Genomic DNA, 14,442 nt, shown 5'->3' on the forward strand with positions numbered 1-14,442 from the left:
AAAAATCATAGTCATAAAAATTTAAAATAATAATCACACAAACAGAAGAACATTTTAAATGATTTTAAAATTGATTTAAATTAATTAAAACAGTAGCACACTAACAACAATAAAAACAGAAAAATTTATTTTAAAATTAATTTGCACAGTAAAATGATTATACATAAAATAATGCAGTCTGTTCGGACGTAGCACAGTGCTCATTCAATAAATGCACAACTAAACAGGTGAGTTTTCAGTCTGCATTTAAATGTGTCTAATGTATTAGCACATCTGATCTCTTCTGGAAGCTGATTCCAACTGCGGGCGGCATAATAGCTAAAAGCGGATTCCCCTTGTTTTGTGTGAACTCTTGATATTACTAACTGACTCGATCCTAGTGATCGGAGTTTTCTGTTAGGTTTGTATACAGTGAGCATATTTGCAATGTATGTAGGCCCTAGGCCATTGAGTGCTTTATAAACAAGTAAAAGTACTTTAAAATCTATCCTAAACATAACTGGAAGCCAGTGTAAGGACCTGAGGACTGGTGTAATATGCTCTGATTTTTTTTTTGGTTCTAGTCAGAATCCTGGCAGCAGCGTTCTGTATGAGCTGCAGCTGTCTAATGGTCTTCTTGGGAAGGCCAGTGAGGAGACCATTACAATAGCCCACCCTGCTGGTGATAAAGGCATGAACAAGTTTCTCCAAATCTTGACGGGAAACAAAACATCTAATTCTTGCAATGTTTTTGAGATGGTAGTATGCTGATTTAGTTACTGCTTTGACATGGCTACTGAAACTGAGGTCTGACTCCAGAATCACACCAAGATTCTTGACTTGATTTTTTGTTTTTTGACCCCTAGTGTCAAGGTACGCATTTACCTTATGAACTTCATCTTTGTTTCCAAATGCAATGACTTCCGTTTTCTCCTTGTTTAACTGTAAAAAGTTTTGGCACATCCAACTGTTAATTTCATCAATGCATTGGCAGAGAGAGTCAATGGGGCTGATATGCAATTTGGTTCTTTCTCATTATTTGACTTAGTGGGAGCATATACAGGCTGAACAACAGCGGCGCGAATTGAGCCTTGTGGGACTCCGCATGTCATGGACGTCCACTTAGACTTATGTTCTCCTATACTCACATAGTAGCCTCTCCCTTCTAAGTATGACCTGAACCAATTTAGAACCATCCCAGAAAGCCCGACCCAGTTTTCCAGTCTATCTAGAAGAATGTTATGATCGACAGTGTCGAACGCAGCACTGAGATCTAGTAGTACCAGCACTGATATTTTGCCAGAATCTGAATTTAGGCGAATATCATTTATTATCTTTATGAGCGCTGTCTCTGTGCTATGATGTTGTCTGAAGCCAGATTGGAAATGGTCCAGGTATCCATTTGAGTTTATGTAGTGATTCAGCTGATTGAAAACAACCTTTTCAATAATCTTGCTTATGAAAGGAAGATTTGATATTGGTCTATAGTTGCTCAGTATGGTGTTATCAAGATTTTTCAGAAGCTGCAGTTTTCAGGGAGTTTGGAAAAGTCCCAGAAAGAAGTGAGGTGTTCACCACTTCTAAAAGATCTGCTTCTAAACAGTTAAGCACACTTTTGAAAAAAGATGTGGGAAGTGTGTCAAGGTGGCAGGTTGACGATTTGAGGTGCTGTACTGTTTCTTCCAAAATGTTGCTATCGATTTCTTCAAAAGTAGACATAATGACTTCTTTTTGAAATTGCGGTCGAATCTGTCTGACCTCTGCATAACTTGAGGGTGTGCTAATTGTCTTTCTGATATTATTGATCTTCTCAGAAAAGAATTTATTTATTAAATTACTTAGCATATGAAACCATGATCCGGACTCTTCTTTTAGCATTTTATTTTACATTCATTTGTACTGTACTTTGTAAAAATCTTTTGTAATAAAAAAACATTTTACTTACCTTTTACTTTTTAGCAAGGTTGTTAGATGGATAAAAAGTGATAGCAAAGGCTTACATTGTTACAAAATATTTCTGTTTAAAAATAAATGCTTTTTTCTTCTTTCTTTTTACTTTTTATTCATCAATATTAGTTTTTTTTTTTTTTTACTGTAGTTTAGTGAAACAAATGCAGCTGTAATTTTATTTTTCACATTGTACAGCACAAAACATATTCACAATCACACACTGATACCACAAACTGAGAAAGAGCAATTTTATTCTTCCTGTGCTCAGGATTATTGTTTGCCATTTGCATGCAGTTTTAATAATGACATTACTTATAACAGGAATTCATAGAATAAAAAAGAAGAAGAAGAAAGAAAAAAGAAGAACTAATTCTGTCATTTCTCAAACAGCTGATTACCACACTGATTACACATCACGGTAAAAAAGAAACTGGTGAACTTGAGGTTACTTATGTTTCAGTTTATGTCTGAAATCCACAAATCACTATAAAGACATTATAAGACATGTAGGTTTTATGTGAGGGAAAACATGAATTAGAAAACATCAGACAATAAAACAAGATAAACAAAAAAAATAGTATTAAATAAGATATTAAATACATTTAATGTTTAAAATATGTATTGTTTTAAAAATATTAAAACATTCATTAAAACATTACTGAAAATTTGTAAAAACAAAACACCATATTATTTTCATAATTTCAGAATAAATCCTGTTCTAGTATTCTGATTTGCTGCTCAAAAAACATTTATCATTGTTGTTATAATAAATAAAGTAGATTTCTTTCAGGTTTCTATGATGAACAGAACTTTATCTCAAATTGAAACTTTTTGCAACATTACAAATTCATCAAAGGAACCTGAAACAATTCGGACCAGCTTTTTTCAACATAATAATACATTTTGAGCAGCAAATCAGAATATTAGAATGATTTCTTAAGGATCAAGTGACTGGAGTAATAATGCTAAAGATTCAACTTTGAAATCACAGGAATAAATTAAATTTTAAAATATATTCAAATAGAAAACAGTTATTTAAAATAGTAAAAAAAAAAATCTAAATATCAAATAAAATGCAGGATTTGTGAGCAGATGAGACTTTAAAAACATTAAAAATATTACTGTTCAAAAACTTTTGACTGGTAGTGTATAATATATTTTAACTGTATATAATTTTTATTTGTGTTGTTTTATTTCAAAATAAATAAAGCTTTTTAAATAATGAGATAAATGAAAAAGACACAGGAATTGACAGGAAGTCAATGAGGATGCAAAGAAAGCCTGCAAGATTGAAATGTGCAATTTCATCTATATAAAAATAAATTATTTCACAATTGATTTAGTCAGATACTAAAAATGGTGATGTTACTGTCAGCATCCGTCACTGCAATTCAGCATTAGCTAATAAACTGCCACTATAAAAGAACTGGTTCACTGTGGAAATAACAGTCAGGATTGCAAATAAGAGCTGAAGACGAGTTCACTACAAGATCCAAGAAACATGAAGACCTCGACCCTCCTGTGCATCTGTTTCTTAGGTTTTAGGTGAGTCCTAATCAACCATTTTCATGATACCAAAAATTTTATGAAGTATATTTTCATGCAAAGTTGTAATAAACAGTTGTGGTTTTATAATTCACATGGTTTCTGTTCTAGTTACTGTCTGGCAGTGGACGACGTGTATGAATATCTGTGGGAGAAGAATAATGACATTGCCATTAAGACAACTGAGTTGGACTTCTTGAGACAAATGGAAAACGGCAGCCTGCAGGCGGAGCGATACGTCAACTTCACCATCCAGGACATCGGCTATCTACTGAAAGTCACCAAGATGCTGAAGAGAATGAGTGCCAAAGTAGCTCTGCCCAACGACATCAGGGACTTCATGAAAAGCAGATACTCGAGCTACAAAAGCTTTGCAGACTTCATGCTCAAGCAATACTTTTTCAAGGTAAGAATGGAAAAACAAAAGACTTTAGATATTTCAAGTTGCTTCTGAATTGACTGAAGATGCTTTATACTCCACAGGGTGAGCCTCCCATTCAGCAAACACCAGCTATGAAGAAGTATCTGGCGTTCTACAGAAACCTGATGGACAATGAAGAGTCGCTGTACTTCACCGTGGGTCTTCTGCCCTGCTCCAGACTCTGGCTTTGGCTGGGTAATACTCTCAACATTCCTCCAACCAATGCCTACCACACTTGGAAGGTGGATAACATGGGCGGCCATCCTGAGAAACACTACAGAGGTCTGCTGAATAAGTATCTCGACACACCTGAGAAAGTGGCGAAGGCTAATGGTATATTCCGCACACAGATGCAGAATGAGCACGATTTCTTCCTCTCGTCTTGAGAGAGAAGCAACTTAACATTCCAAATTATTTAAAGTATTTAAGTATTTAAATATTTGGTTATATATTTTAAGGTTAATATGCAATAAAAAATATTTCATTAATCATTAATTAATCATTTAAAAATAATTTTATATTTTATCAGAGTGTAATGTAAGCGTTTAATCACAAACAACTGTATGTTCACAATCCATTTAAACAGAAATGTAAGTTTGGTCTATTGTTTCTGAATATTCAGTGTCTGTACCCATCAACAATAAAAATATCTTCTATTATGTCAGATTTTTCACACTTTTTTGTATAAATTATCAGAAATTTTTAGATTAAATAAAAAAAATCAGTTTTATGTGAGGGAAAACATGAATTACAAACATCACAGACAATAACAAAAGATAAACAAAAAAGTAGTATTAAATACATTTAGTGTTTAAAATATGTATTGTTTTAAAAATATTGATAAAACATTTATTCTTCATTAAAACGTGAAAATGTGTGAAAACAAAATACCATATTAAATTTTCAAAATTTCAGAATAAAACCTGTTCTAATATTCTGATTTGCTGCTCAAATAACATTTACTATTATTATTATTATGTTGAAAACAGCAGAGTAGATTTCTTTAAGGTTTCTTTGATGAACAGAATGTTCAAATAGATACCCATTGTTACATTATAAATGTCTTTATCATCGCTTTTGATCAGTGAAGGATCATGTGGCACGGAAGATTTGGGATACACGGAAGTTTACTGCAAATTTCTAAAAGCAGAGACAGATCAGTTTCTTCTTAACAGGTAACACAATGCTGTACAGTATTCTGCAATAACACAGTTACTTTATGACATAAACAAAATGTTCTTATGTTACAAGGAAATATTTAATTTTGGCATCTTAAATGTTTTTTTTTCATTCTGGTTCCACTGGTTGGGACAAAGCAGCTGACTTGAATGAACTGTATCTGTACTTCATATCTGTACAAGCTTAAAACTTGACCAAATAATTTAGTCTGTAAATTCAAATTAAAAACAAATATTAAAAACAATACGCTGTTGGGCAATATCCTTATGGGGTGCGTTACGACATATATAATACAACTGCACTGCCAGTGACCTGAGCTCAATTCCTGCCTCTCTCAATGTGCCATGCTTTCCTGTCTTATCTCTGCTGTCCAATTCAATAAAAAAATCATAAAAATGCCAATAAGGCTGGATTAATTCTTGATTACCCATGCAATAAATGCATACAGAATATAAAACTGTCTCTTCTGGGAACTGGATGAGACAGTTTAGAGTTTTAGAGATTGAGGAAGGTGAAGACAACTGCGAATCATGAAGACTGTCTTTCTCTGTTTTTGGTTCTTATATTTTTTCTTTGCCATGATTACTTAATGTTGTATTCACACTTGTAAGTTGAACAAACTAAAAAACAATTTTAATTTCTTTAATAAATGGGGATCTTAGCATAACAGCTCTTGGCTGATTTAATGTCACTTTTTAGATTAAATAATAAGGAGAAAAAAACACATAACACTACAAATATGCAATGTTAAAGGGATAGTTGAAAAATGAAAATGCATCTGAAATGTCATCTAAAATTTTTTTTTTTTCATTCTGGTTCCACCTGTTTGGACAAAGCAGCTGACTTTAGTTACCTACTCCACATCTGTACAAGTTCCTTGAAACTTGACCTAAGAAAATTCCACTAACACTTATGAAAACTATAGGTTGGCATAACTTTTCATTACCCAATCACAGAGTGCATACAATATACATTTACATTTATTCATTTAGCAGACGCTTTTATCCAAAGCGACTAACAAGTGGGAATACAACAAGTGATTTGTCCTAAGGAGGCAGATCAACATAGGAAGTGCTCAAAAATACCATATATCAGGCGTTGTTAGAAGAGTGCAGGCTAGAAGGGGAAGATCAAGAAAGAGAGGAGAATTTTTTTTCTTTTTTTATAGAGTCACATAGTGTCGAAAAAGATGGGTTTTCAGCAGTCACTTGAAAGCTGTTAAGGAGACTGAATTCCGGATAGGGGTGGGAAGATCATTCCACCAGGCAGGAACAGTGAACGAAAATGTTCTGGAAAGTGATTTCATACCTCTCTGTGGTGGTACAATGAGGCGTCTTTCACTAGAGGATCTCAGACATCTGGAGGGAGTGTAGATTCGTAGTAGTGAATGGAGGTAAGCAGGTGATGAGCCGGTGACTGTCCTATATGCCAGCATCAGTGCCTTGAATTTGATGCGTGCTGTAACCGGTAGCCAGTGCAGAGATATGAAGAGAGGTGTGACATGGGCCTTTTTGGGCTCATTGAAGACTAGTCGTGCTGCTGCATTCTGAATCATTTGTAGAGGCCTGATTGTACATGCTGGAAGACCGGCTAAAAGAGCATTGCAGTAGTCCAGCCTGGAAATGATCAGGGCCTGGACAAGGAGTTGTGTGGCATGCTCTGTTAGGAAGGGCCTGATCTTTCTGATGTTGTGCAATGCAAACCTGCAAGATCTAGCAGTTTTGGCAATGTGATCTTTATAGGTCAATTGGTCGTCAAAGATTACACCCAGATTTCTGGCTAAAGTCGATGGGGTAATTGTTGATGAACCTAACTGGATGGAGAAGTCATGTTGTAAAGATGGAGTGGCATGAAAGATGAGGAGTTCAGTCTTTGCTAGGTTGAGCTGTAGATGGTGTTCCTTCATCCATGCAGAGATATCCGCCAGGCAGCCTGAGATCTGCGCAGCTACCAATTGATCATCTGGTTTGAATGAAAGATAGAGCTGTGTGTCATCAGCATAGCAATGGTAGGAGAAGCCATGTGCCTGTATGATGGGGCCCATAGATGTAGTTTATATGGAGAAGAGGAGGGGTCCAAGAACTGATCCCTGAGGAACCCCAGTGACCAGTTGATGAGTTTTGGATACCTCCCCTCCCCAGGCCACTCTGAAAGACCTACCAGAGAGGTAGGATTCGAACCAGCGAAGTGAAGTCCCTGTGATGCCCAGTGTTGAGAGGGTGGACAGGAGGATCTGATGATTCACCGTGTCAAAAGCTGCAGATAGATCCAGCAAAATGAGTACTGATGATTTGGAATCAGCTTTAGCAGTCCGCAAGGCTTCAGTGACAGACAGTAGAGCAGTCTCAGTTGAATGGCCACTCCTGAAACCTGACTGGTTAGCATCCAATAGATTGTTCTGTGAGAGAAATAAAGAAAGCTGGTTGAAAACGGCTCTTTCCAGTGTCTTTGCTATGAATGGAAGGAGAGAGACAGGTCTGTAGTTGTCGATGAGTGAAGTGTTCAGTGTAGGTTTTTTGAGCATTGGGGTTACCCGGGCCTGCTTAAACGTAGTGGGGAAAGTGCCTGTGAGAAGAGATGTGTTGATGATGTGTGTGAGCGCCGGTAGGATTGTGGGAGAGATTTCTTGGAGAATGTGTGAGGGGATAGGATCTAAAAGACATGTCGCCGGATTATTACTGATATATGTAGTTTTGTCTGATTTTCTCTTGGCTGCCCTAAGTTTGGACCGATGCTCTCGGAGAACATCGGATAACCAAGGGTTTGAAGGAGCAGCCCGTGCTGGCCTGGAGGAGAGAGGGCATATATCGTCTAGACAAGAGGTTAGAGTGGACCACAAGGTGTCGGTTGCTGCATTAGTATCCAGGGATGAGAAGTGGGTTGGAGAGGGAAGGGAGGAAGATACTAAGGAAGAAAGGTGGGAGGGTGAGAGAGAGCGTAGGTTTCGTCTAAAAGAATCAGGTAGAGGTGTTGGGGGAGCACAAGTAGCAAGATGTAGGTTAAGGGTAATGAAGAAGTGGTCAGAGATGTGTAGGGGTTTGACTAAAATGTTATCTGAAATACAATTTCGTGTGTAAATGAGATCAAGTTGATTGCCAGATTTATGAGTGTATGTAGTGATGATGCGTTTTAGATCAAATGAAGCTAGGAGTGAATGGAAGTCTGCTGCATAGGGCTTGTCAAGGTGAATGTTGAAGTCCCCAAAGACTAAAAGTGGAGTGCCATCCTCTGGAAAAGAGGAAAGCAGGCCATCCAGCTCTTCTAAGAAGAAGCCAAGTTGACTAGGTGGGCGGTAAATTACCACAACATGGATTTTGATAGGATATATGATAGTGATTGTATGTGATTCAAATGAGTTATAGTTGCATAGAGGAGAATGGGTTGAGTATTTCCATTTGTCAGAAATAAGAAGTCCCGTACCCCCACCCCTTCCAGTCGGACGAGGGGTATGAGAGAAGGAGAATTTATTAGATAGAGTCTTCTGGACGTATCCAGGTCTCAGTCAAACCTAGGATGCTCAGGTCAGATTGCAAAGAAAATGCCAAAATGAAGTCAGCTTTGTTGACAGCTGACTGACAGTTCCAAAGACCAACAGTGAAAGAGAAAGGTTCAGTGGAAGAGGTGTCGATAGGACGCAGGTTAGAAATATTGCGTCGACGTCTGCGTGTGATGTTAGTGCGGTGTGTGGTGAGCACCGGAATGAATTGGAAACACATGATAGAGGAGGACAGAAAGAAGAGTGAAATAAAGGAAAGGATTACGTATGTGCGTTGTCGGTGTCGTTGCTCGGTTAAAGTCGCGCAAAAAAAGTCGCAGGTCGCTTCAGTGTCAGCTGATACAACACAGTTAAATACACCACCAATCAATACTTTAGTGATAGCAGCTGGGGACGCCCACTCGGCTGAGTCAGTCCCAAATGGATTGTACGCAAATGGGTCAAACCGAAACGAAAAAGTCACACACTTTGCACTTTTAAGCGCGCTCAGGAAGGGAGCGGTATCACAAACAAAAGCTTCCCTTGGCCGTCGGCTCAGTATTTCAATTTGAAGAGCAATCAGAACTACTATTTAGAACGAAATCACCAGGAAACAAATAAATAGAAACGAACAAATACTCTCTAGCAGCAACAAATGCAACAACCGCCTATTTAAAATACAGAATTTAAGTAGTCACTTACGCGCTGTCGTCCTGTCCGCGCCAGAGGACTGAAAATCACTTATCCCACAAAATGAAAAGTGACCAAGCTATTTAAACAGTTCTCTTCGCTAGGCACGCCCACTCGGCTGAGTCAGTCCCAAATGGATCGTACGCAACCAGGTCAAACCGAAACGAAAAAGTCACACACTTTGCACTTTTAAGCGCGCTCAGGAAGGGAAGTATAAAATCATCTCTTCAAGGAAACTGGATGAGACAGTTTGGATTGGAGATTAAGGAAGGTGAAGACAACTGCAAATCAAGACACAAAAAACATGAGGACTGTGGTCTTTCTCTGTTTTTGGTTCATATATTTTAGGTAAGGTCTTAATGTTTCTTGTCTTGACACGACTTTGTCATGATTTCTGACTGTCATATTGACACTCTAAAAAACACTTTTCATTTCTTTAATAACTGGGCATCTTAATATAATGGCTTTTCAATGATTTTCCTTGGCCTTACGGAGATCAGAAATGCATAAGGGATTATAACGAACTCATCTAGCAACAATTACTATAGTCTTGTCTAAGAATTCACTTTAATAATGGTTTGTGTGTTTAACAGGTATGTTCTTGTAACAGTCCTAGTAACAGTTCGAAAATTAAATCTGTAATGGATGTTTATGAGTTTCTCTGGGAGAACAATATAGACATCGCCAATGAGACGATCCAGGTGGACTTCCTGGTACAAATGCAGAACGGCAGCCTGCAGGCGGAACGATACGTCAACTTCACCATCCAAGACCTTAACTATGTACAGAAAGTGACTTATATGTTGAAGAAAATGAGCGCAAAAGTAACTCGGCCCAGTGACCTCAAGAACTTTTTTCAAGGCAGACATTCAAGCTACAAAAGTTTTGGCGATGCGATGCTCCAGCAATATTGTTTCAAGGTAAGAAAAGAAAAACAAAGAAAACACTTGCAGCTTGCTTATGAAATCACTGAAGATGCTTTATATTCTCAGGGTGCGCCTCTCATTCAGCAAACTCCAGCTATGAGGAAGTATCTTTTCTTTCGATCCAATATACTTTGCTGTGGGTCTTCTGCCCTGCTCCAGACTCTGGGTTTGGTTTGCAGATAACCTCAACATTCCTCCAACCAATGCCTACAACACTTGGAAGGTGGAGAACATGGGCGGCCATCCTGAGCAACACTACAACGCTCTGCTGAATAAGTATCTCACCACAGCTGAGGAAGTGGCAAAGGCTAATGCTGTATTCCGCACACAAAGGCAGAATGAACACAATTTCTTCTTCACGTCTTAAGTAGTTATTAGAGAGAATTTTTGCAAATACGTTTCTTTCTGAGCAACACTATGTTCAATGAAAACATGATTTGAAATACTTATAAGATATTGATCTATTTCATTACATCTTTAAGATTATGCAATAAAAACTACTTAATCATTTAAAAATATTTTAACCTTTTAAGCAAGTGTCATGTAATATTTTAATCAGGAAAAAAAAATATTCTAAACAAAAATGTGTTTCTATGCTTCTATGCTTTTATGCCTGAATATTCACTGTCTGTATTACCCAGCAACAATTAAAAAATACTCTAAATAGTATGTCTCTCTCTCTCTCTCTTGTCTTTCCTGCCACTCCATCTCTACAACATGACTTCACTATCCAGTTAGGATCATCAACAATTACCCCATCGACTTCAGCCAGAAATCTTGGCATAATCTTTGACAACCAATTGACAAAAGACCACATCGATCTTGCAGGTTTGCATTGCACAACTTCAGAAAGATCAGGTCCTTCCTAACAGAGCATGCTGCACAACTCCTTGTCCAGGCCCTGGTCATTTCTAGGCTGGACTACTGCAATGCTCTTCTGGCCGGTCTTCCAGCATGTACAATCTGACCTTTACATATGATTCAGAATGCGGCAACATGACTAGTCTTCAATGAGCCCAAAAGGCCCATGTCACACCTCTCTTTATATCCCTGCACTGGCTACCAGTTGCAGCTCGCATCAAATTCAAGACACTGATGCTGGCATATAGGACAGCCACCAGCTCATCTCCTGCCTACCTTCATTCACTACTACGAATCTACACTCCCTCCAGAAGTCTGAGACCCTCTAGTGAAAGACGCCTCATTGTACCACCACAGAGAGGCATGAAATGTTCTCTCCAGAACATTTTCGTTCACTGTTCCTGCCTGGTGGAATGATCTTCCCACCTCTATCCGGAATGCAGACTCCTTGACAGCTTTCAAGCGACTGCTGAAAACCCATCTCTTTCGACACTATTTGACTCAATAAAAAAAAAATTCTCCTTTCTTTCTTGATCTTCCCTTTCTAGCCTGTACTCATCTAACAATGCCTGATATAAGATATTTTGAGCACTTCCTATGTCGATTTGCCTCCTTAGGATGAATCGCTTGTTGTATTTCCCAATTGTAAGTCGCTTTGGATAAAAGTGTCTGCTAAATGAATAAATGTAAATGTAAAATGTCTGATATGCACATTACTTTTGAAAAGTAAATCTCGAAAAACAAACATAAGCCACAATTTATGGTGTTTAATGGTTACTCCTTTTTGTTTTTAATAATTGAAAAACTATATTTTGTTACAAATATTGTATTTTTCCATATTATCTCTCTAAAAACGATGTGGAATTTGTCATTTTTGATGTGAAAAGTCTAACCAATGCATGAAATATCAGTTTCTACATACCTCTTAGATTATTTAACGATTAGAATACACAAGTTTCTTGCACATTTCTAACAACAGAAACAGATCAATTACTTCTCAATAGATTACTGACGCACACTCTGCACATTGTTCTGCAGTTACACAATCACTTTATGACGTGAAAAAAATATTCCTCTGTAACAAAGAAAATATTTTGTTCAACCTAAAATATGGGCAGAGTTACAACATCTATAGCATATTCATATAGTGATTTCTTCTTCTCATCTTGAATGGTTTTAGTAATTAAATGCAAATATTTTCCAAACAATTCAGCATTTCATGAAATAATTGTTTGCAATCATTTTTCAAATATTTATTGATGTATTTGATGGCCTCTTTTAAGAATAAATTTACAATAATTAAAAAATAACTTTATATTCATTTAATCATCAAAAACTATATTTGCAAAAAAAATTTTTAATTTGCAAACAAACATTAATACAATTCTTTTACATTTTGTCTAAATATTTAGTCTAATCTAAAGCTGGAGCCGGCAGTGCAGGGAGCCAGTGCAGGGAGCCAGGGCGGAGCCGGCAGTGCAAGGTGCCAGGGTAAAGCCAGTATTGCAGGGAGCCAGGGCGGAGCCGGCGGTGCAGGAAGCCAAGGCGGAGCCGGCAGTGCAAGGTGCCAGGGTAAAGCCAGTATTGCAGGGAGCCAGGGCGGAGCCGGTGGTGCAGGAAGCCAAGGCGGAGCCGGCAGTGCAAGGTGCCAGGGTAAAGCCAGTATTGCAGGGAGCCAGGGTGGAGCCGGCAGTGCAGGAAGCCAGGGTGGAGCCGGCAGTGCAGGAAGCCAGGGTGGAGCCGGCATTGAAGGGAGCCAGGGCGGAGCCGGCGGTGCAGGAAGCCAGGGTGAAGCCAGCATTGCAGTGAGCCAGGGTAGAGCCGGCAGTGCAGGGAGCCAGGGCGGAGCCAGCGGTGCAGGAAGCCAGGGTGAAGCCAGCATTGCAGGGAGCCAGGGTGGAGCCGGCAGTGCAGGGAGCCAGGGCGGAGCCAGCGGTGCAGGAAGCCAGGGCGAAGCCAGCATGGCAGGGAGCCAGGGCGGAGCCGGCGGTGCAGAAAGCCAGGGTGGAGCCGGCAGTGCAGGAAGCCAGGGTGGAGCCGGCAGTGCAGGAAGCCAGGGTGGAGCCGGCGGTGCAGGGAGCCAGGGCGGAGCCGGCGGTGCAGGAAGCCAGGGCGGAGCCGGCGGTGCAGGAAGCCAGGGCGGAGCCGGCGGTGCAGGGAGCCAGGGCGGAGCCGGCGGTGCAGGAAGCCAGGGCGGAGCCGGCGGTGCAGGGAGCCAGGGCGGAGCCGGCGGTGCAGGAAGCCAGGGCGGAGCCGGCGGTGCAGGAAGCCAGGGCGGAGCCGGCGGTGCAGGAAGCCAGGGTGGAGCTGGCGGTGCAGGAAGCCAGGGTGGAGCCGGCGGTGCAGGAAGCCAGGGTGGAGCTGGCAGTGCAGGGAGCCAGGGTGGAGCCGGCAGTGCAGGGAGCCAAGGTGGAGCCGGCAGTGCAGGGTGCCAATGTGAAGCCAGCATTACAGGGAGCCAGGGCTCTGTCTTCTTTTTTTGTCTCTGTCTTCTTCTTTCTTTTTTGTTTGTTTTTTTGTTGTACAACATGTGCAAACAGCAATTTTTTTTTATATTAGATCTGGGCCCATATTCACAAAACATTTTATCTTAGCACTAAGAGTTCTCGTAAACAGCAGTAAAAGTTTTTAGTTAAGAGTTTTCTACTAAAACCTATTCACAAAGCTACTAAGAAAAACTTTTACTAAGGAATAGAGAGAAATCTTAAGCTAAGAGAAACGGCGGGGTTGACCTCGCTGCTATGGATGATGTCAGCATGCGTACTAACTATGCACACAGTGATTGGCTGATAGGTGAGGGGTCTCTGTCAGAGATTAATTCATAAAATAATGTAGAGGGCGATATTGTATTGCCATATTCAAATAAAGGTTTAAAATAAAGATGTCGCCACTAATGTCAATTAGTGTCACTAATTAAACAAGTATATGTTCAGCTAATTGTCAGCCTCTTACATGTGTGCTTCTCATAAACAATTAGCTGATATGCATATAAACAACATTTTCAAACAACATTTAATCATGGCTGATAGCAAGACATATGAATGTAAAAGAAAATCGAACTTGACTCAAGAACAGCTCCTTACCCAACCTGTTAATGAAAACAAGGATATAATCAAAGGAAAATTTGGAGTATAGATAACCTCCAAAACCAAAAAAGATGCGTGGGAAAACATATGTGTGCCAATAAATGCAACATGTTCCTAAAACGTTTACATTCCAAGGCAGATAGCCAGCAACAGCCATTTTCTGCCGATGAGGGCAGAGGGGCAATGGCTCTAGCCACCTGGCCAACCCCTATGCATGGCCCTGCTAACAAAGTATTATTTATGGATTATTTCTTCATTACCCAATCGTATAGAAAACTCTCTACATGGGAGCAGGATGAGACAGTTTGGATTGGAGATTGAGGAAATTGA

At 39.5% G+C, this 14,442-nt stretch overlaps 1 protein-coding gene across 1 annotated transcript; it reads left to right on the forward strand.

Moving 5' to 3' along the window:
- Positions 1-3,430: 3,430 nt before the first annotated feature.
- teni.1 (thiaminase I, tandem duplicate 1) lies at positions 3,431-4,485 on the forward strand. Its single transcript, XM_073837698.1, has 3 exons — positions 3,431-3,474; positions 3,586-3,880; positions 3,958-4,485. The coding sequence occupies exons 1-3, from the start codon at positions 3,431-3,433 to the stop codon at positions 4,279-4,281; spliced, it is 663 nt and encodes a 220-aa protein (XP_073693799.1). The 3' UTR covers positions 4,282-4,485.
- The last annotated feature ends 9,957 nt before the right edge of the window (positions 4,486-14,442 follow it).

This window comes from Garra rufa, chromosome 4 (genome assembly GCF_049309525.1).
Source record: "Garra rufa chromosome 4, GarRuf1.0, whole genome shotgun sequence".
NCBI lineage: Eukaryota > Metazoa > Chordata > Actinopteri > Cypriniformes > Cyprinidae > Garra > Garra rufa.

Excerpts from the sequence above, each read along its gene's own strand:
- teni.1 (XM_073837698.1), top strand. The coding sequence starts at position 3,431 with ATGAAGACCTCGACCCTCCTGTGCATCTGTTTCTTAGGTTTTAG. Across the intron at positions 3,475-3,585 it reads ATCTGTTTCTTAGGTTTTAG|TTACTGTCTGGCAGTGGACG; the intron begins GTGAGTCCTAAT and ends TTTCTGTTCTAG. Across the intron at positions 3,881-3,957 it reads TCAAGCAATACTTTTTCAAG|GGTGAGCCTCCCATTCAGCA; the intron begins GTAAGAATGGAA and ends TATACTCCACAG.